Genomic DNA, 24,468 nt, shown 5'->3' on the forward strand with positions numbered 1-24,468 from the left:
GGTCGCCTAACCCTCCCTCCTTTAATGATTCGGTCATCACGCATACACGAGGTACTATGGCGTAAACTACAGACTCGCACTTTTCTATCTCCTGCCTTACGTCACAAAATTCACCCGGGAATATACCCTACTTCAGCCTGCAAGTTTTGTCCTGCTAGCAGAGCGGACCTTAACCACATTATGTGGCAATGCAAGAACCACTCCCCTCCTCCTAATCTTTGTAGAGTTTTAAGTAGTAGGGTGCTGTGGGAGGCTGCCATGCGCAGCTACAACCCCGAACTTCAGGAAGCTATCCTGAGGTGGGCTGAGGTGGTAGAGGAGGCCTACCGCGAGTAGGATAACCTCCCTCGCCTTCTTCCCGCACTTCCTTTCCCTTTAAGATGGGATAAATAAAGTTGTCTCTCTCTCTCTCTCGGGAAATGATATGTCGAAACTGGTGTCATCCTGGAAAGGCACTTCAAGTGGATACATCTTGCAAGCTCACGGGATACTGTTCATAAATTGCAATTTCTGCCCTAAAGTAATTAAGAAGTTGATTATTGAATTTTAATTAGTTAAATATGTGTTTCTATTTCCCGCGCTAGTAATATCCGCCTCTTCGAATAATACAGCTCAAGGACAAGAATTATGCTACCTGCCACAGGCGATTTTTAAGAATTCTGTAGAATTTAAAAATAATCACCCTGTATAGCCCGGTCTCATACCTTACTTCAGTGTATTGGACTGCACGACAGACAAAAGCGGGGGGGGCATTACGTCACTCGATCGGCACCACTCCGCACATGTCGACCGTGGTCGGCGCCGACGGTAGAGTTCTCAAATCGGGAGACCCACGGCAGTTTAGTGCGATGTGTCCCACTCCCCCCCCCCCCCCCCCCCCTACCCGCTCCCTTTTCGTTTGTCTGTGTAAATCTGTCTGCAGCCGCGGGGTCAGCGCACTGTCAAAAGTTATTTCCAAACCCGTCATGTAAATTCATAGCTAGCCTTGTCTCAAAGCTACGAACAGGCCATCATGCACCTACACACGAATGGCGTTAGGAGCGATGGGCCAACGCACGGCATTTCGCAAGGATGGCCGCGAACCTCCAACTGACGGTCATCCCGCGCACCCACTTTTGTTGGTGAGGCAGTTTTGTCGGCTTCCTGAGGGTCGCGTGACCGCTGTGAATAGACCTGCGCTGATTTGGTAACCGTTGCTTTGGTCGCAGACACCCGACGAAGCAGCTCCAAATAAGCCTACTGGGCTAGACTGCGGCCAATGGTGTGGCCGATGCGATAACGGCTCCCAAAACGTAGCGAATGTTCCTATAGGTGGATCGTCAGTGATCTGGCAAGAAATGACGCGTAAGGGTTAGATGATGGCCGTTGAAGCTGCGTTCGGGTTCACCGTCCGCGGTCGACCAGCTGGCAACTACTGCGAGCACGCATGCCAAGCTCGCCTGCGTGCTCGCGTTCCGGTACATATACACACACATGTATGTACGTATATATGTATATATATATATATATATATATATATATATATATATATATATATATATACACGCGCGTGCGCACACACACACACATTACAGGGCGTTTCAGCTAACTTTAGCTGGAGTTTAAAAATACACCGATGCGCTCCAAGACGACGAGCCCTAATGCCGGTTGCTCACTTAGTAGCGTGTCACGCTATATTTTGTATTTTGCTTAATTCCGTAATTAGTCCTGATTAATTAACCAACTTCTGAAGCAATGAAGCTAAGAAAAAAATTCCAATTAGAAAGTTGCAGAACAGCTTGTCAACAAGTTCCAGTCACTCGCGGCTGTGGGTAGTTTCAATTTATGCAGAACTACTTCACAGATCTGTGATGATCGTGTAAATCAGCAGCACACACAATTTTCCACCAAAAAGCAGGTACACTGAACTCTCATTTTCGATGGCATCAGCATCAAACATGCAAGATTCTGGTGGCTAATCAGACCGTTCTTTGCACATGCTCACATGCTTTCCATAAACGCTGGTGTTGTAGTTCCCCCTCTCCACATCCCGTTATTTGCTTCGATCGGTATCGTCAACCTGGATGAACTTGTACCGACTGAGATCGTGTGCCGTGGGAACCTTGCACGTGTCAAGGCACCGACCACAGCAAGGTCATTCACCGAAGGTACCGATATGCAAAAAAAAATCAAATATTCTATATTTGATCAGCAAATAGAATTATTCAAACATTCATGCTCGATTCGAAATAGAATGTTTGCATACCTCCAATGCATAGTCCTGTTGCAACATCAGCCTGTAATTTTTTTTATTTTTTCCCAAGATGGTGACCAAACTGGTGGACTGACCACTCTGGACATAGTATGGCTCACACAACATCACCACTCCACAATTGTTCAGAAACACGCTTACCACTGGATGCACACCACAAGGCCTTTATTGAGGTGATGTCTATATGTACAGCAGGTGAGAGCAAAGAGAAAGCAATGTTTCTAGCCATGGGGAAAGGAGGAGATGCTGTGCATAGGCCGGAGACAAAGGTCTGGGCGACAGCACTGCTCAGTAGCGACTGGCGCCACCGCCGCTTCCGCGCATGTGGCTCAGAGGTGGCAGGCCGAAGCCCGTCGGCCTTGGTGCAGTGGGGCCCAGACTGCTTTTGCGATACTCGTTCATCCGTGGACCACCACTGCCACCAGGACCGCCACCTCCAAAGGAACCGCCCATGCCGTAGGAGCCCTTCCGGTCATCTCCACCAGGTGAATAGGAATCCTGGGAAAGACAAACAACAGGAACATGCGGCAACTTGTCCTCGTCTAATCCTGAAAAAGAACTATGCATGGTCACCTTCCATTATATCACTATACTGATTGTCTTCATCTTCATTTGTCCTTGTGTCATTGTTTTGTTGTGCTGTACTTTTCCATTATATCGACCATCACAGGACCAAAGAAACTGATCCAAGTTATTCGGTGGGTTGAATTAAACAAGATACAGAAAAAGAACCGCCGATTCATTTCACCACTGATTCATTTGGCAGTATTGCCAGATTCTAATGCACCCCCAAATCAAATGTGCCCTTTCTATGTGCCCAAGTTGAAAACTAATGCAGTAATGCCATTAAAGCTCCCAAACTAAGGATAAATCTAACACACACCCAATCTTTTAGCAAAAGAAACTGTTTAGAATGGTGGCGGGTTTTTCTGAAGGCAGCTTCACTGCAGGGTCTTTAAATTAAGCTTTGCCGCAATACATCCGTGTCATACGGCAAAGCATACGATCGTTGCGACGGCTGTTTAGGTATAGTGTCCGATTGCCCCACCAGGCAATTTACCACCCGATTCTCCCCCCTCCACCCCCCCCCCCAATATAAGGTGCACGTTAGAATCGGGTAAATACCGCAATGAGACACTGGTGCACCACAGCTAATGCTTTAAAATTTTCCTAGGGCAGGTTGGACATAGGCGTTTTCTACAAGAGATGACATGTTTAATGCAATCACTGTCTTCCAGGCTCTGCTGGGAAAGACGCTGCCACTGAAGGGGTTGCTATTGAGGACAGGCACATGCATGCTCACTGGACAAATTAAATTATACAGCAAAGGGCAATTTTATGATTGAAATAACAAAGACTTCGTTCCATAGAAATGCATGGGCATTGGCTGGAACATTCTGCCAAGATGGAATAAACCGAAACATTCAATTAACCAGACCCAAATTAATAGAAGTCTACTCTGCGTTTGTACAGCTCTCAGAGACAAGTTCAAGGATATGTATTCAAGGACTTTTAAGACCCTGTAACTTTTTTCAAGGGTGCAGAGTGGCATGTCATGTAGCAATTTCTTACAATCACATTTCTAAAACACTATACCTACACTTACACAGTCGCTGAGCGATAATTCGGACACTGATATTCTGGACAGCTTCACGATACCACCAATGGCCTCACAGACATGACGTGTAAAGACGACCGATATTTCTGACAACCGCCAGCTCCACATTTGATTATCCGGACTCCGTCCATGGCTATAGCGTATGCTGACTCAGCCCCCATTTACTCCGCTGGCAACCTCGACGAGGCGTTAAGTATGGCCTCAGGGATCACATGCTAGATGGTAATCCCCAAGGCCTTGCCTTGGTCACAGTACTCAGCCTCAGAGATTTAACTGCAAAAGCCAATCTTGGAGGCTTTGCCTGAATTGTGAGGTTGCACCAAGATTGTGATCCATCATATCCTATTCTGGCACCAATGTGCATGGCCTGCTCTTGTTCACTGAATTTGCCTTCTGGATAGAATTCAGACATTCTGTGTTGTTTCATTTAGTGCTGGCTCCAAGAAGTTTTTTCATGAAGTTCTTGAAAGTTCGTGTCAAATGGCACCAACAGTGTCCTCGCAGTCTGACTGAATTAGTATAGAGTCGCAGTTCGAATGAGCCCGGCTCCGAAACTGAAGAGCCTGAACTGCTGCCTACCACAACGAGGTTAAATGCGGACATCATTGATAACCTGCTAGACTGCAGTGTGCCAATTCCTTCACAGACTTCACAGACATTGACAGCGCGGTGTCGTCGTGTGCCAAACTGAACTAACATGAAACAATTGAGCAAGTTCTCCCACTGTCAAAGTGCAACTCTGACTCGGAAGATGATGTGTGGTGTGCTCCGGAGCCATCCACATGCGAATCCGACTCGAGCCTTTGCAGTCCTTCCTTGCATTGGCGAACAGAGACAACACAAAACTGGCAGAAATACAGGTGGACTTGGTCGCATGTAAGCGGAAGTACGTGCTGCACTGAATCGCCCACTTCTTCCTTGCACAGGAGCCTTAAGACGTAAATATCTCATTTGGATACATTCATTTTTCAGACATTCGCTAGTTCGGACTTATTTACCTCCTCCGTAGAGTCCGAATTATCGGTCGTCTACTGTATTAACGAAGTCAGTAAAATGGGCACTTTACTTTGTTATATCAAAATGTTGTTATATTAGAATTGGACGTTTTACGCATGTAACTAATATTTTTTTGCATTGGGGTCACACTTTTACACGAGGTCACAACGCCTAACACTTTGAGAATTATCGCACAAACAGAAAATAATTTCACTGAGGAAGAATAGTTTTGTTGAATTTGAGGATCTGCTACTGAAGATATGGTTTCATGCCATGTCGATATCTTACATAGATGGTACAAAGCCTGCAAAGTTTTTGTGTTCATTCCAGCGGCTGATACCATCACCCACTGTGAGATGGCGCTATACAGTGACGCTACAGTGGATGGCGCTATACAACCGTCTTGGCTTACAGTCTTTGTATCCGCTGCCAACTGCCTTCAAGATAAAACACAGACTCATGAAAAAGAAAAAAGGTACAGAGGCACTATATCGACTCCTTATCTGCATTGACTCCTATCTATAGACTCCTAATATCGACCCCTTACCTGCATTGAATGCAAAAGCATTCAGACTCTTACACATGATACTTTTCACTTGGTCACATGCTCTAAATTGGGCAAAGTCTATTTTGGGAGTGGGCCAGGTTGTTTTTGAACGGGGGTCAACTCAACTATCAAATTGGCCAAATTCAATTTTCTCGGGGTGGGCCATGGCATCCGTCCCAACACCGTGGCTGTTCGCCATACGATTTTTCAGTGCGAGCTGCAGCAGGTCCAGCGCCAAGAATGTGACGTCATCCCTTGGTCGCATGGGTTTTGCAACCATCGGATGTTAATGCCGGACGCTCGCCAGATTTTCCGCTTCACGGGGCATATGCTTTCACATTAAGGGGGGACACGGGTCTTAAAAGGCTGAAAATCGCGAAAATATTGACTTTTTGAAGCTGACATTTTCGGAATCTAGAACCATTTTTTGCACTAATTTGCGAAGTTTCTAGCTTCACTTATCATTATTTTTGCCACAAATTCAATTTGTAGCACACCTGTGAGGTGAATCTGAGTGCAAATTTAATCAAAAATGGCACTTCTTCCGTGTCGAACGGTTGCCGTCGCACAAGGGTTATCATGGCCGCCTTGGTCTCGTTTGAAAGAGCCGCCCTTCACCTTCAATGTCCCGCCGTCACTGGCTGTCCTTGCTCATTGGCTTTCTAGAAAAAATGCGTCATCGAGCCGTACCAACGCGCGATTGTATTGACTGCTTGGCGCACATGACAAAGTCTAGGCACCCGATTGGCCTGGCAGCCTTCCCGTCGTCTGCTTCACGCTGTCGAGACGCGCACAAATACGCGCCATTTTGTCTTGGTGTTGTCGACTGACTGCAGCTACGGTTCGGCCGATCAAGAAGTTCAGCACCAAGAACAAATTTGGGAAGCGAGTGAGGCGATCGCTATTGGAGAACTTCAAGAAGTGTCCCACGACGACTCGGGACAATGAGGATGACGACTTCGCTGTGACTGGCAGTGCAGACGCTGAAGCGGTCGCCACTGCCGCCACGGTAGGCCTAACGGACGCTAGACCTACGAGCTGGTAAGCTGCAGACAGCATCGCGGAGAGCGGCCGTGTGCGTCTTGACACGCAAATTTTGCTGCCACAACAGTTGGAGGATGAGAAGAAGGAAGCAGAAGAGAAACTTCGGGAAATGTCATCCGTCGCGGCGACAGAGCGGAAGCGAAATCTTATCGCTAAAAGCGCCGACGCCGTGGTTCCCTCTCCTGACGAAACGGCCTTCACCATCGTGCACTTGGAGGTGGTGAACGCATTGATATCGCGTTTACAGTGCAAGATTTGTAAGGGAGATGCGCAAATCATGAGAGGTCAGCGGGAATACAGTCTTGCCATCAAGATTCAGCTCGTGTGTACGAACTGCGATGGCGTATCGTCAAAGTGGAATTCGCCGCACGTCGATGGAGATCAAAAGATCAACCTGCCAAAACCAAAAGCGCACCTTGAAGAAAAGGCACACGGGCACAAACAGTGAATCTGACTACATGCCTGGTGCATATTAGCCCATTAGGAGTGTACATACCATGATATTTTTAGATGTATAAAGCTAAATAAAGTATCAACCATTTTTTCTCGTTTTCTCAGAACACAGATTTTGGCCACTTTCTTTGTTTGCTGCTTTGATATCTTTGGACCTAGGACAGCTAGGGCTATAATTTTTTTTGCAGCATGAAGCTAAATGTGCAGATAAAGCAGCGCTTCATTCAGAGCTGGAAAAAAATTTTTTTAGTTTAGAAATTTCTTGTTTTTCATTAAGTCTATGCAGTTTCATCTAATTTGGTTAAGAAATACGTGACGTTATCTTTATAACCCATGTCCCCCGTTAATTGAGGCATCGTGATGAACTGAGCGAGTTTCGCAGTCGGCACTTCCATGCAAACAGAGGAAACGCATAAAATTGGAAGAGAGATGGTGAACTAACCTAAGCACAAGTACTGCAGCAAGTGGAGGAAGCTACGGCAGCTAGGCTCGAAGCGCGTACGAGGCAGCCATATTGAAATGCCAATGGCGATATGGTAACACAGATTTAGGGCTGCACTTGATTCTAACGTGCACACAATTTTTCGGGCGGTCTTTGTGAAAAAGAATGTGCCCATTAGATTGAAGTAAATATGATGCATCCATTATGTAATGCCCCCAACACCGGTGCCCTTAAGAGGAAGCTTTAGCTTGGGTGCTCCTATCTAAATACATGTAAAAGGAGAATTCGTTTTTCTCGGCAACCACTGCACCAAATTTGACGAGGTTTGTTGCATTTAAGGGGGGATGAGGGGATCGGAACTAACTTTTTCATTTTTTATCTTAGAGTGATGAAATTTGGCATACAGGTTCGAAATAGCATCAAACAGACAGCTGCAAAGTTTCACAATCATATCTTCAGTAGTTTTTATTTTATCATTATTTATATATTGCTCACATGTTGCTTGCTCGTGGAAAGCCTAGCGTGACAGCAAAATGGGTTATGGGTCTGTAAATATTTTTAATACCGTAAAAACCGGACTATAGGTCGGACCGGAATATAGGTCGATCCCCCAACTAACGAATCCTCAAAATGAAAAAAAAAAATATCCTTTTCAATGGCAAAAGTACCGAAAGACATGACACCCTTACCTTGAAACAAATGCGGACTCGGGGGGTTGCACAATGGTGACAGTATTTATTTAAATGCTGCTCGCATGTGCACCCGGCCAAGTTTTTAGCGGTTTCGCGCGATCATCGACACGCGTGCTTGTCAACACCTTATTAATGGCGCTGAGCAGCGAAACAAACGAGATACGCGCATGTGTACACATGCCCTTACTTTCGCTATTTCGCCGCTCCGTGCCGTGATGATAAGGTGCTGACAAACACGCGGGTCGATGGTCGCGCGATACTGTTAAAAGTTCGTCGGGTGTACAGTACACAGAAGGGCACGAAGTGCGCAAGCGCTACTCCGAATCAGAGCAACGCCTTTGATCAGAGTCGGATGACGAGTGCTTCTCGCTGCCCAGTCCATAGGCGCGTGCGATCTCTACCGCTTTCAAACGGATGCATTCGGCAGTCACAGGCAGCGATCTTACACGCAGCTCGCGGACGGACTCCGCAACCTTGCCTTCCAGTTCTGCAGTCCACTGCGATCCGGCACGAAATGACGTTTTCTTTTGGTTGCTGCAAGTTGTAATACGTTGCTTTTGCCTCCGCCACTACCGAATGCTCTTTTCGGATACTTCAAGTTCGCGCTGTGCCGCCAGGTTGCCGTGGGCTTCCGCGTACTCAATCGCCTTTTTCTTGAAGGCGACGGTGAATTGACGTCGGCTTCCGCTCCCGCTCATTTTGAAACAAAATGAAAGTGCAGCCTTTAATTAATATAACTTTGCGACAATGGAAACGCAAAATGCCGGTGTGCCACAGCGTCGCCACGCCGCCATGCTGCTGATGGCGATGGCGAAGGCGGCTGTTTACTTTATCCGCCCATTGTTGCAAGACTTCCGTAGTTTTTCCGCCAATGTCCGGTATATAAGTCGAGGGTCGACTTTTCGCGATGGGTTTTTGAAAAAAAGTTCGACCTATATTCCGGTTTTTACGGTAGTTACTAAGAAGTATAGTCTAAGTCAAGATTCTCTTAATTTCTTTTTAAATTTCTCTGCTCTTCTTCTAAACGATATAGTATGCACCTTCTCTTTATGTTTAGAATGTATCATGCTCCAATTATTGTGTAATAAAAAAATGGTGAGCCTAAATGGTAAATCTGAGACTGTCTTGACATAAGGCACACTTCACCAATTGCAGCAAAACAAACAGGATTAAAATCCGTGCTCCCATTGCCGTGCTATGCTTTCCACGAGCGAGGTGATAAGCTCAAAACAAACTTTTGAGAAAACAAGCCTCAAAGTTCCATACTGGCACACACTGTCTAGAATGCTCCTGCATTGTAGAATTTGGTGTCCTTGGCAGCAGGTGACTTCTTAGCCCTCTGTCCTTTCAGGAGATGGACTTTGTGTGCCTTCTTCATTCGCTGGGAGTCTTTCTCGACAGCCCGCTGAAGAGAGAGGGCACCAGGGCGCAGGCCCAATGTTGTGCACAGGTCTGAATAAGCTTTCAGACTGCCCGAGTTGTACTTTGAAATTGCCTCGTGCACTGCTGTTTCCACAGCAAACAGTGAGGCATGCTGGTCTTTTGATACTAGTGACCATATCACTGAATGGAGACTCTCAGCCGCGTTTTGAGTTTTGCCTCCTCTGCACCGGGCCAGCAACTGAGGGTCTGAGAGGCGCTGGTACACAGGCAGGAGTGCTTCAGCAACTTTAGCTGAAAGCTTGTACTTGTGAGCTGGTGCTGGCTGCCCTTCTGCCTCAGCTGACCGGTGGTTGCACCAGCTAAGGGGGCCAGGGGGACACAGCTCATGATGGGGCTCATCATCTGTTGATGTGATGTGGTAGTACGTTGCCATTACTGCCCTTTGCATTTCCTCGACTTCCGAGTGGTTCCGCAGAGCAAGGCCATAGTAGTTTGTCAGTTTTTTGATGAGCTGCTGTGTCAGGCCCCCCTTTCCACCGAGTGGCTCTCCTTTCTTTGCCTTGGCCACCAAAGAGCGAAGTGCAGCCCCCATTCGTTTTTTAACATGATTTATGCAGTCCTCTTTAGATAGCTGCACAAAACCATAAACTTCTTCATCACATAGAGTGCGAAACATGCGGCTGTTCCCGTCACAAACTATGTTTGTGTAACGTAGATCATTTCTGCTCAAGGAGCGCCTGAAGAGCTGTAGTGCAGCCTCAACCTCCATTCTTCCAGAATTCACATCAGTGTTTTTCTGGCACTGGTGTTGCTGCTTCCATTCAGCATAGTTGGGGTCACTTTCTGCTGGCTGTCGGCTGCACCCAAGGCAGAAGTTGGACAGAACTATGCAGTCCAACACAAGCCCTGTATGGAAATCAATTATACAGCCTACGCCGGTATGGGAGCTGTGGCCGCGTGTCAACCATGTGCCATCATACACTACTGTAATGTTCTTTGAAAATGTTGTCTCCATTTCAGTGTACACCTTTTTCACTGCCTCTACAGCATCTGTGAAGATGTTGTGTGCAGCTGCCGCTGCGGCAGGCTTGAAAGTCTTTTTGAGGTGCCCATCATATGTTTTGTGGTGTAACCCACGATGCGAGACATTCATGGTGGCCCAGAAGTCATTAAGAGCAGTTGGTCCTTTCCCAATGCTCTTTATTGCTTGCATAGCTCTGATGTTGACCTCGAAAGCTCTAGAGCCGCTCTTCCTTTGTGAGGACCACTCAGACTGTAGGGTACTACCACAGGAAATGCATGAAAGTACCATCTTCACAGCTAGTCCCAGTTCAGTCTCGCGGTGCACTGCTAGGCCGGGCTGCTGACAAGTTGGGCAAAGCGGGGAACCAATCAGCGAGTTCAAAGCAGCAACTTGAACAAGCATAAACTCCTCTTCTGGAGGTGCGGGAATGGCATTTTCCTGTGAGCCAGTCAGCCCGAACTTGCGCTCCGTTGCTGAAACCGCGCGAAGCGATTCGCGAACTCTCGACGCTTGCAGTTCTGCAGTTTCCGCGGACACAAATCGTGTTTCCAGGTGAGCTTGAATAGTGCGACGTTCACTGGGCGAACAGTCAACACTGCGATGAGCGGCAAGGTCGGCCGCCGGCGCATCCGCGGCAGCGAGCGTGCGCCCGCGTTGCAGCTCCGTCGAAGCGCCGGAACTCGTCGATGGCATGGGACTGCCTTCACTGGCGGTTGCTGGCTGCGGAGACATCTCGGCGTTGAACGACACACCGCGGAAGCGCGTCTCCGATGCTCTGCAGTCGGGCGGCGATGACCGCTGCAAGCTCACTCCGTAATCTGTGCTGGACGAACTTGCGACGGGACGCTCGCGTACGGCGAGACTCACTGGCATGTCGATCGTCACCGGTGAAGTAACACTGCGCCCGCGCTTCGACGGCAAAAGATCATGGTTCGTCTCACTATCGCTGGCTGGTGCTCGACTCGGCGCAAGATCCCGCAGCACGTTGGGCGAGAGATCGCACAGCACGTTGGGCGCGTACTCCGCCGATTCTGAACGGACGCTCGGCTCGGCCGAACCACCTGCTGACAATCGCCGCTTCTTCCTTGCTGTGACGGGCTTGCGTTTCCGCTTCCCGTAGGCATGCTTCGTCCGGTACTTCTTTTCGAACGTGCGCGGATCCATTGCACGTGGCCGACGTCCTCGAAACACAAGAGAAGGAAAGTCCAGAAAGGCTTCCCAGCAGCGGACAAAAGCAGACGCTCCTTGCGCTCCTTGCCTCGGCCGCCATTATGGCGCGGCGTCGACCAATGAGGAGGCGCCTTACAACGAGCCGCGGCGCAGAGCCAATCGGGGCGCGGCAGCCATTGGCTGCTCCGTGCTGCCACTCTCCTGTTTTTCTTTTTTTGTGCGCTTGCTGGCTGGCAGGGAAGGAAGGGAAGGGCTGGGACAAAGAGTCAAAGAGTCGGGCTTTCCAACGATACCAAAATGGCGGCGCTCCGTGGCGGGAAAGCCGAGCAGTCGCGCGTTGAACTTCGCGGCTTTTTCGCGATTTCGGGCGGATTTGTGGACGCCGGCACCGACAAATATATTTATTTTAAGTGCTTAGAGTTTGTTTTTCGGTGAAATATTTCAGTACAAGATAGAAATGATGCTGTAGATTCTGAAAAGCGTACTTTTCAAAAATCGATTTTTTTCGCGAAAATCGCGATCTGATCCCCGCTTCTCCCCTTAAAAGACAAACCTAAAATCTAGTGACTGTTGGTTTTGAATTTTTGAGTTAGGTCGTCAATTTTTTATTAAAAATTGGCAAAAATCGAAAATTTTCAAGAAATGAAACTATCAAGTTTACAACTCTGTAACTCAACAACTAAAAATGATAATACAATTCTGTGAATTGCATCTAATAGTACATCTAAAGCGGACAAAATTGATATGTTACACATGAATATAAAAAAATTTAATCATACGAAAATACAACTTTTGCAAAACCGTTGTAACCAACGTAACAAATTCACGTAAGATGTAAAATGACGTATTGAATTTGTCCGCTTTGAATGATCTAATGGATGCCGTTTAGAGAACCGCGATATCAGTTCTTGATGCAGAGCTATGAATTTGTAAACTTCGTGCTTCTATTTTTTTCAAACGGTCAAATATTTGAAAATCGTTTTAAGAAAATTCAAGCCCTAAATCGAAATTCGGCTTCCAACAGTCACTAGAATTTAACTTTCTCTTTCAAATACAACACATTTCATCAAAATCTGTCCAGGGGTTATCTCAAAAACGTTTTTGCGTTTTACATGTATTTGAATAGGCCGCGTCGGAGTTGGGCCCGAGCTAAAGCTTCCTCTTAAGGAAAAAAACTACAACTGCCACAAGGTAAACCAAATGCTCCAAATCAGCTACTGAGATTTCTTGCTGTTCGGTATAGTATGATAAAGGTTTATGCAAGTTCAATTAGTGAATCTGCAGCAGGTAATCTGTACATAAAGGACATACACCAGAGGCAACGGCACTCCTTATGTTTCCCCTCTTGTTCCTGAGTAGGAATAATTAGAGAAACTAATTAGAGCAAGCAAAAGGTTTGTGCACTTTCAAGCACTGACTGCCAGCTATGAATTTTGTTTAGCCGTGTCCGTTGTCAACCGACACCCGTCCTGTTGACACTGTGCCCTAGCCGAGGGCCCTTCTCACGGAAAATGCATAGACAGTGCTGCACAGAGGGGAGCTGTACTGGGGCCACTCACAACTCCTCCGCCGTACGGTCCCCTTTTGCCAGCAAAGCCGTCCCCCATGCCTCCCTGGTAGCTGGAGCCACTTTCACGGAAAGGCGGTGGGGAGCTGTCCATGTAGGGCCCCGACTGCATGCTGCGTGAAGTGCCCGTGGGTGTGCTGCCGCCCCCATACGGCGGTGGGGAGGGACCAACCTGCGGCCAAGAGGGCGAAACAAACATGAGAAGAAAAAAAAGAGGGGGGGGGGGAGAGAGGAATCAGCTACACACAAAGTACTTAAGCTTAAGTAGCATCCAGCGAGAAAGACAGTGCAGAATACCAAACAAGTGCTGAATCTGTCTTGTTTTCCACTGAAGCCTGTATGGCCATGCTTCTTAGTAGAAGGGACACAGTGCTGATCCCAAAATTTGGGACTGGAGAAGCTATGTAGTAGACTCGCGATAATTCAAAATCTGATAATTTGTACTTTCGATCAATTCAAACAAAATTCAAATTTTTGGTTGGTGCGCTATGTTTTCAACGTAATTAAAAGCCACTTAATTCAAACTCCGTCATTCGGTTAATTCATACTCATTGCGTGTCCATACCGGAAAACATCCGCAAATAGAATAGCCTTCAGAATTAGACTAAAGCTGATTGTCTGCCTGCACTTGACAAAGCGGTCAACACCACGCAGGCCACTGGCACAAAAACAAGGCGCACCATACCGCACGATCGTGCGTCAACATGCCGCGGTGCGGCGAAAACATGGAGGGGGGGGGGAGGGGGGAGTTGGCGGATCAGAGGCACTTTCCACAGCGTCTTTCAAGTGGAGCCTCATCTGCGCTATGTTATAGGTAATGATTGCTTCGTTCGTAGCGTAAGGACACTTGTGTGGCTTGTGTGCCTGTGCCTTCGAAAGCGCTCTGAGAAATGAAAGTCCTTTCGAAATGGCGCAGAGGAAGTTCCGCGGTTCCGCTTGAAAGACGCTATAGAAAGCGCTTCCCTGGCAGATACGAAAGTGATGCGCACGGCATTCGGCTTACTCTGCCTTCCTGGCATGCCGGCCGACTCCGGACCACGTGACCTGCCTTCCCACCTGCTACATGCTGCTACGCCTAGCACGCTGCACATTCCACGACCGACCATGTCGCAGCTAGGGAAGTACCAAACGCTATCCCTCAAAGAGAAATTGGCTGCTATTGAAGAAGTCTACGCTGGAGTTAAGGGGGGACACGGGTTTTAGAGACCAAAAAATCGAAAAAAAAAATTTAGATTTCGAAAATAGTATTTCCAGAATTTCCAACTATTATTCTACCACTTCAGAAAATTTTGCGCATTCTAAATCGACATTTCAGTCGTAATATAAGTTTTTGACACCAGTGTCAGCTAAATACAAGCCAAAGTTTCTGTAAAGAAGCGCTTTTTCCAAGGCGCGTGACAGCCCCCACAGTCGTTCGGTCCCGCCAACCCGTATATTGTTTCGAAGAGCAGTCTCTCGTCTTCATTTTCCCACCATCACTGGCTCCGTCCGCACACTGGCAGTGAAGAAATTCCACCTTAAAAAGAAGTCCCAATGAGTGCTGTAATTGGTCAACGAAGGCACATGACCCTCAGCTAGCCGCACCATTGGCTAGACTGGCGTCTGTATCGCTCCGCGGCCGCTGCGCATGCCAACGAGTTTTCCCACGCTCACAGCGATGTCGACCTCGACTTCAATGTTCGCTACGAGGTATAAATTTGGAAAATGAAGGAAGAGGAACTTGCCCTACAACTTCAAGAAACGACTCTCCGCCACGCCGCTTCCCGATGACAGCGATAACAGGCCGCTCCCGCAATCGAGTGACGCCGGAGGCGTGTTAGGCCTAGTTTCACGAAGCACTCCTGACAGCGGCCGCGTTTCATCGACGTTTCAGCACGATACGACTATGCTGCAGTCAGAAGTAATGCGGTGTATGGACAGTGAAGCCCAACGAAAACTTCAAGCATTAGCATCAACACCTGCTACTGACCAAAAATCGGAACTGCTAGATCGCGTTAACGACACTGCCGGAGGGTCAAACAAGCTGCTTTTTCATCGCAAGTTTCGACAGTTTGAATGCGCTACTGGCATCTGTGAATTGTAAGTGCGCGGATTGTGCTGGTCGCGTCACAGTGCGAAAAAGTGAGCGGGATTTCGGCCTTGCCGTGAATTTAGCTGCTGTGTGTGCACGGACTGCGGCGATGTTGTGGAAGGGTGGAACTCGCCGCGTGTAAGCAGCAAAGCAAAGGTCAGGCCGTTTGTGATAAACATACTTGCTGTGCGCGCAATGCAGAGTACTGGGAACCTACAAACCGCCCTAAATTATATTTTTGCGGCCATGAACGTATCGCACAGCGACATGCACAACAAAATGTGGCAGGGGCATCTGAAAACAAAGCTCGCGCCCGCGGCGACTGAAGCTACAAAAAAGTTGATGAGGACATGTGCACAGTCAGTCCGCGATTTATATTGTGAACTGCAGATCAGCAGCACAAATAATATTGCCATGTCATACGATGGCTCCTGGATGACACAGGGCCATTCGTCCCATATAGGCGTTGGGACAGTGAGAGAGCTGTTCACAGGCTTTGTCCTAGATTTTGTCGTGCTCAGCAACTTTTGTGCTGGGTGCGCACGGGCACTAAAGGATGATGACCCGACCTACCAGGCCTGGAAGGAAGACCCATGTAGGCAAAAAAAAACACTGATAAGAAAGCTGGTGAGATGGAAGTTGAGGCTGCATTGATCCTTTTTCAAAGGTCACTGCAAAAGCATGGGCTGCGGTACACAACTTTGTTATCAGATGGTGACAGCCGCACTTTTCTTGCCATAAAAGAAGCCAGAGTATATGGGTTCATACCAGTTGAGAAAGAAGACTGTGAACCACGTCCACAAGAGAATGGGTACGGCACTGCGCACTCTAATTTCAAAACAGAAGACCTCCGAGACCAAGAACCTTGGTGGCAAGGGTAAACTAACTGGCGACTCAATTACCAAGCTGAGTAGCTACTATGGCTGGGCCTTAAAGTCGCATAAAGGTGATGTAAAGGCCATGCATAGAGCAGTCATGGCAACATACTACCATGTTACTTCGAATGATGTGATTTCAAATCACACTCTGTGTCCAGAAGGCGCAAACTAATGGTGTCGCCGAAATGCCGCGAAGGCCAAAGGGGAGCCAACTCCAAAGCACCGTTACAATCTGCCACCCCATGTATGTGAGGCGCTTCTTCCTTTGTATGAACGTTTGTCTAATGAAGAACTACTCCTGCGATGCACAAGAGGAAAAACCCAGAATAATAATGAGTGCCTTCATTCAATGATATGGAACCTTGCCCCAAAGGAAAAGCATGTGTCACTGTTTGCTGCGCAAGCGGCAGAGGCGGAGGCCGTCATGAAGTTCAATGTGGGAAATGAAAAAGCCTCCACAGCGATACTTAAAGAACTGCAGCTAAGCTCTGGCCACCAGATGACCAAGCGCATGATGGAAAAAGATCGCCGCCGAGCTCAGGCATGTGCACGCAAGCGTGCATCTGCTGAAAATTTGCAGCAGGTGCTCAGAAGGCCTCACTATAGTGACTTTAGCCAGACTGACTATATTCCTGGAGGGTACTAATGCAACACTACTTCTAAATATTCGAATATTTTGTGGTATTCTGTAATAAAAATGAGCTCATTTTGTATTTTCAAGTTTTCTCAGAATCTCATTTTTGGCGTTTCTTAAACTTGCCAAAGCGGTATCTCGGTCTTCAGGGCAGATAGAACCACAATTTTAACAGCGGCATGTAGCTACATGTGTGTACTACACGGAGCAAATTTTTAATTTTGCTTTTGTAAAGTTTTAAATCGGGCTACTAATTGGATCACATGATAGTCATGTCTGGAAATCGGACTTCAAATTGCTGTAAAATTGGTAATGCCTGCAATATAAAAAAAGGTAGTCCTACACTTGTGCGCCTTACACTTTGCAGTATCCAGCCATGTCTTTATAAACATTCTGGCTGATACTCATCTTACTATTGTTCAGATAAACAATAGGCCATTAATTTTAATTACATCTGGAAGCAATCAGTCAATTTAAAAAGTAATTATATTTTCGAAATCAGCATCAAAAGCTCTGTCTAGGTGACAATTTTTATTACATTTAGTCAAGAAATTAAAAAGAAGTTTCAATATCCCTCTTCCCCCTTAACTCACACACGCACAGGGCGCTTGGAGGCCGTTGTGGTGATTTCTGAGGCTTGTAGTACTGCCAGGCCGCCCGATGGAGACGATGCAATGCCATGTTTACGTGACAAAAAGTGGAAACACTACGTGTTAACCGATACGTATGCAATAAGCTGGCACGGTTTATGCGGATACAAAACACACTATGTTCAATGGCCACTGAGTCGGAGATTTGACTTTTCTATTTTTAAAACGAAACTAATGTTTAAGCAGGTACGGTTTGACTAGGTTTCACTGTACATGCGCTAACCATAATTTCCGTGGAAGCCGAACGATCGCAGCACCAGACGTCCGAGTGATCCCTGCAGGAAGCCCTACGGCATGCAGTACACGCTGCACTACTCACATTGTATCGCTGGCTCTGCCTGAGCTGCTGCAGGCTCTTCTGCAGGTCCATGTCCTGGAGGTTCCGTGCAACGGCCTTGAACTCCTCGTCGTGGTAGCCGCCCGAGTCCTGCGGCCCCGTCATGTTCAGCAGCCGCTGCTGCAGCTGGATCATGGTCTCCAAGGTGGCAGCCACGGATGAGGGATCGGGCATTTCCGAGCCCCCACCACCTCTGGGGCCACGACGCTCACCGTAGTCCTCGAGCATGCCAGCCTGCAGTGGCAGCAGAAAGACTTGCATCAACCGACAGCGATCCACCTTTGCTGATGGAAGCAAGTTCAATGGGAGGAAAGCTGTACGTGTGGAGTTGGGAGAGTTGAATAGTCGTATGAAAATTTGTGACAGCATGCTCATGAAACTACCGCGCTTAGCCGAATCTAGGCCAGAATCTATTCTAAGCCAAAAGAAAAAAAAAAGCTCACCTCGAATGTAGGCTGAATAAAAAAGTGAGGACAGTGGTCACAAAATGAAAACAGCACTTATTGAATGTGAACATCCCGAGCACACTCTATATAGTCGCTGGTAGCCTCGTCGCTATCTTTCTTATCGCTGTGATCTCCTCGTTGCGGCGCACGCAGGAAGCGTTTGCCGCTGCCCCCTCCAACGACGGACGTTTCTCTCGTCGATGCCGAAGTCCTGCCCGGCTTGAGAGTCTGACGATGTCTCTGCGGCTAGCACAACCTTTAGTTTGAAAGTGACACTGTAATGGTATCGCCTGCTTGGTGCCATTACGATAACGCCACACCGCACGGCGATACGACACAGGTCGTAATGGCGACGTCACTCAATTACTTCAGTTGGCAACTGGCCCGGCTAGTAGCGGCTGCGATACTGACTTTTCTAGATTGCGTTAGCTGTGCACCATATTTATTGATTACTGTTAGAAACTGGCACATTTCTTTTAAAACCTTCAATTCTAAGCCGACCTTAGAGTTTGGTACCGTAAAAACCGGAATATAGGTCGAACTTTTTTTCAAAAACCCATCGCGAAAAGTCGACCCTCGACTTATATACCGCACATTGGCGGAAAAATTACGGAAGTCTTGCAACAATGGGCGGATAAAGTAAACAGCCGCCTTCGCCATCGCCATCAGCAGCATGGCGGCGTGGCGACGCTGTGGCACCTGTGACACCGGCATTTTGCGTTTCCATTGTCGCAAAGTTATATTAATTAAAGGCTGCACTTTCATTTTGTTTCAAAATGAGCGGGAGCGGAAGCCGACGTCAATTCACCGTCGCCTTCAAGAAAAAGGCGATTGAGTACGCGGAAGCCCACGGCAACCTGGCGGCACAGCGCGAACTTGGAAGTATCCGAAAAGAGCATTCGGTAGTGGCGGAGGCAAAAGCAACGTATTACAACTTGCAGCACCCAAAAGAAAACGTCATTTCGTGCCGGATCGCAGTGGACTGCAGAACTGGAAGGCAAGGTTGCGGAGTCCGTCCGCGAGCAGCGTGTAAGATCGCTGCCTGTGACTGCCGAATGCATCTGTTTGAAAGCGGTAGAGATCGCACGCGCCTATGGACTGGGCAGCGAGAAGCACTCGTCATCCGACTCTGATCAAAGGCGTTGCTCTGATTCGGAGTAGCGCTTGCGCACTTCGTGCCCTTCTGTGTACTGTACAGCCGACGAACTTTTAACAGTATCGCGCGACCATCAACCCGCGTGTTTGTCAGCACCTTATCATCACGGCACGGAGCGGCGAAATAGCGAAAGTAAGGGCATGTGTACACATGCGCGTATCTCGTTTGTTTCGCCGCTCAGCGCCATTAATAAGGTGTTGACAAGCACGCGTGTCGATGATCGCGCGAAACCGCTAAAACTTGGCCGGGTGCACATGCGAGCAGCATTTAAATAAATACTGTCACCATTGTGCAACCCCCCGAGTCGCATTTGTTTCAAGGTAAGGGTGTCATGTCTTTCGGTACTTTTGCCATTGAAAACGATATTTTTTTTTTTCATTTTGAGGATTCGTTAGTTGGGGAATCGACCTATATTCCGGTCCGACCTATAGTCCGGCTTTTACGGTATATGATCATATTTGAAAAAAAAACTATCAGCCCAGATTAAAATAATACAGCAAGAAAGCCAAGGGTCACCCACAAAGCACTAGCGAGCTATAATACCATTGAACTTTGCAATAATGAAATCGGCAGAGAAAGCAAAATTCGCTATCGTGAGAATTTCAATGCTGCGAATGACAGTACGGATAGGAAATGCATCATAGAATTAAATTTAACTGTTAAAATTCAGCTAGCCTACAGCGGAAAAGCGACTGCCTACCTCTCGTACCCTCTGGCTGGTGACACAATCATTTTTGTGTATCCCTGTGGCTTTGCCAAGATTACATTGATAGTACAGTCGAACCTTGATATAACAAAGCTGTACTTGAAAGGAAAAACCTTGTTAACACAAATTTAATTATACCGAGATTTTAAAGTTTAATTGGTAGAAATACGTTCACAAATTCCCAGAATATTCCTGGTGGATAATACATTGTCAGTAATCACTCCTGAACAAATCGCAAGAAGGTCGGACCATAATAGCGCAGTTACGAGCACTACTGCACGTGGCGCACATTGCACCGAGAGCTATGCATCGGTGTGGCTCACCGCGTCCAAGATTAGCGAGCGGCGTCACGTGGTGTAAATCGTAGTTGCCATAGCTGACTGCGCCTACTGCCCCGCAGCAGTGATCGGATGGCGCCCTCAGTTTAAAAATGTTGCAGTTTCTCCAAAAAGGGAAGAAGCGTTCATTCCACTAACAAATTATTTGACATAGAATAGTGGTTCTGTCAGCCGTATAAACTAGTTACCATTTGTTTAGTATCTAAATTAACAAGCATGGCGCCACACGTGCACACGATGACACGAAAACATCTCATTTGATGACTGCACACACTCGCTGTCAAGGTAGCAGCAGCGAGCAAATTGACCACTAAGCGGCGAGAACACAGCACACTCAAAGCCATCAGCCCTCGGCGCACCTATACTCCGTTACACACGTAGTAGTCAACGTTCTGGAAGCTACGCAAGAAGTTCGGTCAAGAAACATTATTACCCCACGTGTTCCGTCTATGCTTCGCTGGGCGTTTCATCCATACTTCGCAGCTCACCATCAGCGTTCGCTCCCGCGAGCATGCACGTGAGGCATGCTATTTTAGTGTAAAGCTTTGAGCAAATTTTAGAACCTAGTAGCCTTGCACATGTAGGCATTACAGTCGCCGACCAATAAATCGGACACCGATAATCCGGACATGCTCGGTAATTCGGACAGCTTCGCGGCACTGCCAATGGCCCCACAGACGACGTGTAAAGACGAATGATATTTTGGACAGCCGCAACCTCTACATTGGAGTATCCACACTCAGTCTGTGGGTGTCGCATTCGCCAACTCTGCCGCCATTATTTCCTCTGGCAACCTCGCCGATACCTTAAGTATGGCCTCGGAGATTACACACCACATGGTAATCTCAGAGGCTTTGCATTAACCACCACTCTATGCCTCTGAGATTTACCGTATTTACTCGCATAATGATCGCACTCACGTAATGATTGCACCCCTGAATTTTGTCGTCAAAATTCGATTTTTAAAAAATGTCCTGTGTAATCATTGCACCCCGAACTTGCCGCAGCAATATGTCGTGTCCCAAGTCTAGCTAATATTGATTGCGCTTACCATCTGTCGAATGCTATGCGAACAACTCTTCAAGACAAACTAAGCGGTCTGCACGCACCAAACATTCTTAAGTAGATGCCTCATTTAATTACTTTCATCACTTTACGCACTTCCATGACTAAAAAAAAGTTGCAACCAAACTTGCCTTTATTATGTGTAGGCTTTATAATGGTTGTGGTCAACAACAAAAAAGGTGCCTTTCGATTCTTCTCGTCTGCACTCGTGGGCACGCAACAAATCGCGAGCAGCAACGATAGTGGCCACGTTTACACTGATACGTTAAGGGGGGATGAGGGGATCGGAACTAACTTTTTCATTTTTTATCTTAGAGTGATGAAATTTGGCATACAGGTTCGAAATAGCATCAAACAGACAGCTGCAAAGTTTCACAATCATATCTTCAGTAGTTTTTATTTTATCATTATTTATATATTGCTCACATGTTGCTTGCTCGTGGAAAGCCTAGCGTGACAGCAAAATGGGTTATGGGTCTGTAAATGTTTTTAATAGTTACTAAGAAGTATAGTCTAAGTCAAGATTCTCTTAATTTCTTTTTAAATTTCTCTGCTCTTCTTCTAAACGATATAGTATGCACCTTCTCTTTATGTTTAGAATGTATCATGCTCCAATTATTGTGTAATAAAAAAATGGTGAGCCTAAATGGTAAATCTGAGACTGTCTTGACATAAGGCACACTTCACCAATTGCAGCAAAACAAACAGGATTAAAATCCGTGCTCCCATTGCCGTGCTATGCTTTCCACGAGCGAGGTGATAAGCTCAAAACAAACTTTTGAGAAAACAAGCCTCAAAGTTCCATACTGGCACACACTGTCTAGAATGCTCCTGCATTGTAGAATTTGGTGTCCTTGGCAGCAGGTGACTTCTTAGCCCTCTGTCCTTTCAGGAGATGGACTTTGTGTGCCTTCTTCATTCGCTGGGAGTCTTTCTCGACAGCCCGCTGAAGAGAGAGGGCACCAGGGCGCAGGCCCAATGTTGTGCACAGGTCTGAATAAGCTTTCAGACTGCCCGAGTTGTACTTTGAAATTGCCTCGTGCACTGCTGTTTCCACAGCAAACAGTGAGGCATGCTGGTCTTTTGATACTAGTGACCATATCACTGAATGGAGACTCTCAGCCGCGTTTTGAGTTTTGCCTCCTCTGCACCGGGCCAGCAACTGAGGGTCTGAGAGGCGCTGGTACACAGGCAGGAGTGCTTCAGCAACTTTAGCTGAAAGCTTGTACTTGTGAGCTGGTGCTGGCTGCCCTTCTGCCTCAGCTGACCGGTGGTTGCACCAGCTAAGGGGGCCAGGGGGACACAGCTCATGATGGGGCTCATCATCTGTTGATGTGATGTGGTAGTACGTTGCCATTACTGCCCTTTGCATTTCCTCGACTTCCGAGTGGTTCCGCAGAGCAAGGCCATAGTAGTTTGTCAGTTTTTTGATGAGCTGCTGTGTCAGGCCCCCCTTTCCACCTAGTGGCTCTCCTTTCTTTGCCTTGGCCACCAAAGAGCGAAGTGCAGCCCCCATTCGTTTTTTAACATGATTTATGCAGTCCTCTTTAGATAGCTGCACAAAACCATAAACTTCTTCATCACATAGAGTGCGAAACATGCGGCTGTCCCCGTCACAAACTATGTTTGTGTAACGTAGATCATTTCTGCTCAAGGAGCGCCTGAAGAGCTGTAGTGCAGCCTCAACCTCCATTCTTCCAGAATTCACATCAGTGTTTTTCTGGCACTGGTGTTGCTGCTTCCATTCAGCATAGTTGGGGTCACTTTCTGCTGGCTGTCGGCTGCACCCAAGGCAGAAGTTGGACAGAACTATGCAGTCCAACACAAGCCCTGTATGGAAATCAATTATACAGCCTACGCCGGTATGGGAGCTGTGGCCGCGTGTCAACCATGTGCCATCATACACTACTGTAATGTTCTTTGAAAATGTTGTCTCCATTTCAGTGTACACCTTTTTCACTGCCTCTACAGCATCTGTGAAGATGTTGTGTGCAGCTGCCGCTGCGGCAGGCTTGAAAGTCTTTTTGAGGTGCCCATCATATGTTTTGTGGTGTAACCCACGATGCGAGACATTCATGGTGGCCCAGAAGTCATTAAGAGCAGTTGGTCCTTTCCCAATGCTCTTTATTGCTTGCATAGCTCTGATGTTGACCTCGAAAGCTCTAGAGCCGCTCTTCCTTTGTGAGGACCACTCAGACTGTAGGGTACTACCACAGGAAATGCATGAAAGTACCATCTTCACAGCTAGTCCCAGTTCAGTCTCGCGGTGCACTGCTAGGCCGGGCTGCTGACAAGTTGGGCAAAGCGGGGAACCAATCAGCGAGTTCAAAGCAGCAACTTGAACAAGCATAAACTCCTCTTCTGGAGGTGCGGGAATGGCATTTTCCTGTGAGCCAGTCAGCCCGAACTTGCGCTCCGTTGCTGAAACCGCGCGAAGCGATTCGCGAACTCTCGACGCTTGCAGTTCTGCAGTTTCCGCGGACACAAATCGTGTTTCCAGGTGAGCTTGAATAGTGCGACGTTCACTGGGCGAACAGTCAACACTGCGATGAGCGGCAAGGTCGGCCGCCGGCGCATCCGCGGCAGCGAGCGTGCGCCCGCGTTGCAGCTCCGTCGAAGCGCCGGAACTCGTCGATGGCATGGGACTGCCTTCACTGGCGGTTGTTGGCTGCGGAGACATCTCGGCGTTGAACGACACACCGCGGAAGCGCGTCTCCGATGCTCTGCAGTCGGGCGGCGATGACCGCTGCAAGCTCACTCCGTAATCTGTGCTGGACGAACTTGCGACGGGACGCTCGCGTACGGCGAGACTCACTGGCATGTCGATCGTCACCGGTGAAGTAACACTGCGCCCGCGCTTCGACGGCAAAAGATCATGGTTCGTCTCACTATCGCTGGCTGGTGCTCGACTCGGCGCAAGATCCCGCAGCACGTTGGGCGAGAGATCGCACAACACGTTGGGCGCGTACTCCGCCGATTCTGAACGGACGCTCGGCTCGG

The 24,468-nt window shown here is 47.8% G+C and overlaps 1 protein-coding gene across 2 annotated transcripts in view; it reads right to left on the reverse strand.

Moving 5' to 3' along the window:
* Positions 1-2,399: 2,399 nt before the first annotated feature.
* Positions 2,400-24,468, reverse strand: part of LOC126522250 (uncharacterized) — an 84,676-nt gene continuing 62,607 nt past the window's right edge. For both annotated transcript variants that reach the window (XM_050170976.3, XM_050170975.3), the window contains exons 12-14: positions 17,740-17,991; positions 13,180-13,359; positions 2,400-2,749 (exon numbers count right to left, since the gene is read on the reverse strand). In XM_050170976.3, the coding sequence (XP_050026933.1) occupies positions 2,540-2,749; positions 13,180-13,359; positions 17,740-17,991 (642 nt within the window). In that variant the 3' untranslated portion in view covers positions 2,400-2,539. The remainder of the gene's footprint in view (positions 2,750-13,179; positions 13,360-17,739; positions 17,992-24,468) is intronic.

The sequence above is a fragment of the Dermacentor andersoni genome, chromosome 6, assembly GCF_023375885.2.
Source record: "Dermacentor andersoni chromosome 6, qqDerAnde1_hic_scaffold, whole genome shotgun sequence".
Taxonomy (NCBI): Eukaryota; Metazoa; Arthropoda; class Arachnida; order Ixodida; family Ixodidae; genus Dermacentor; species Dermacentor andersoni.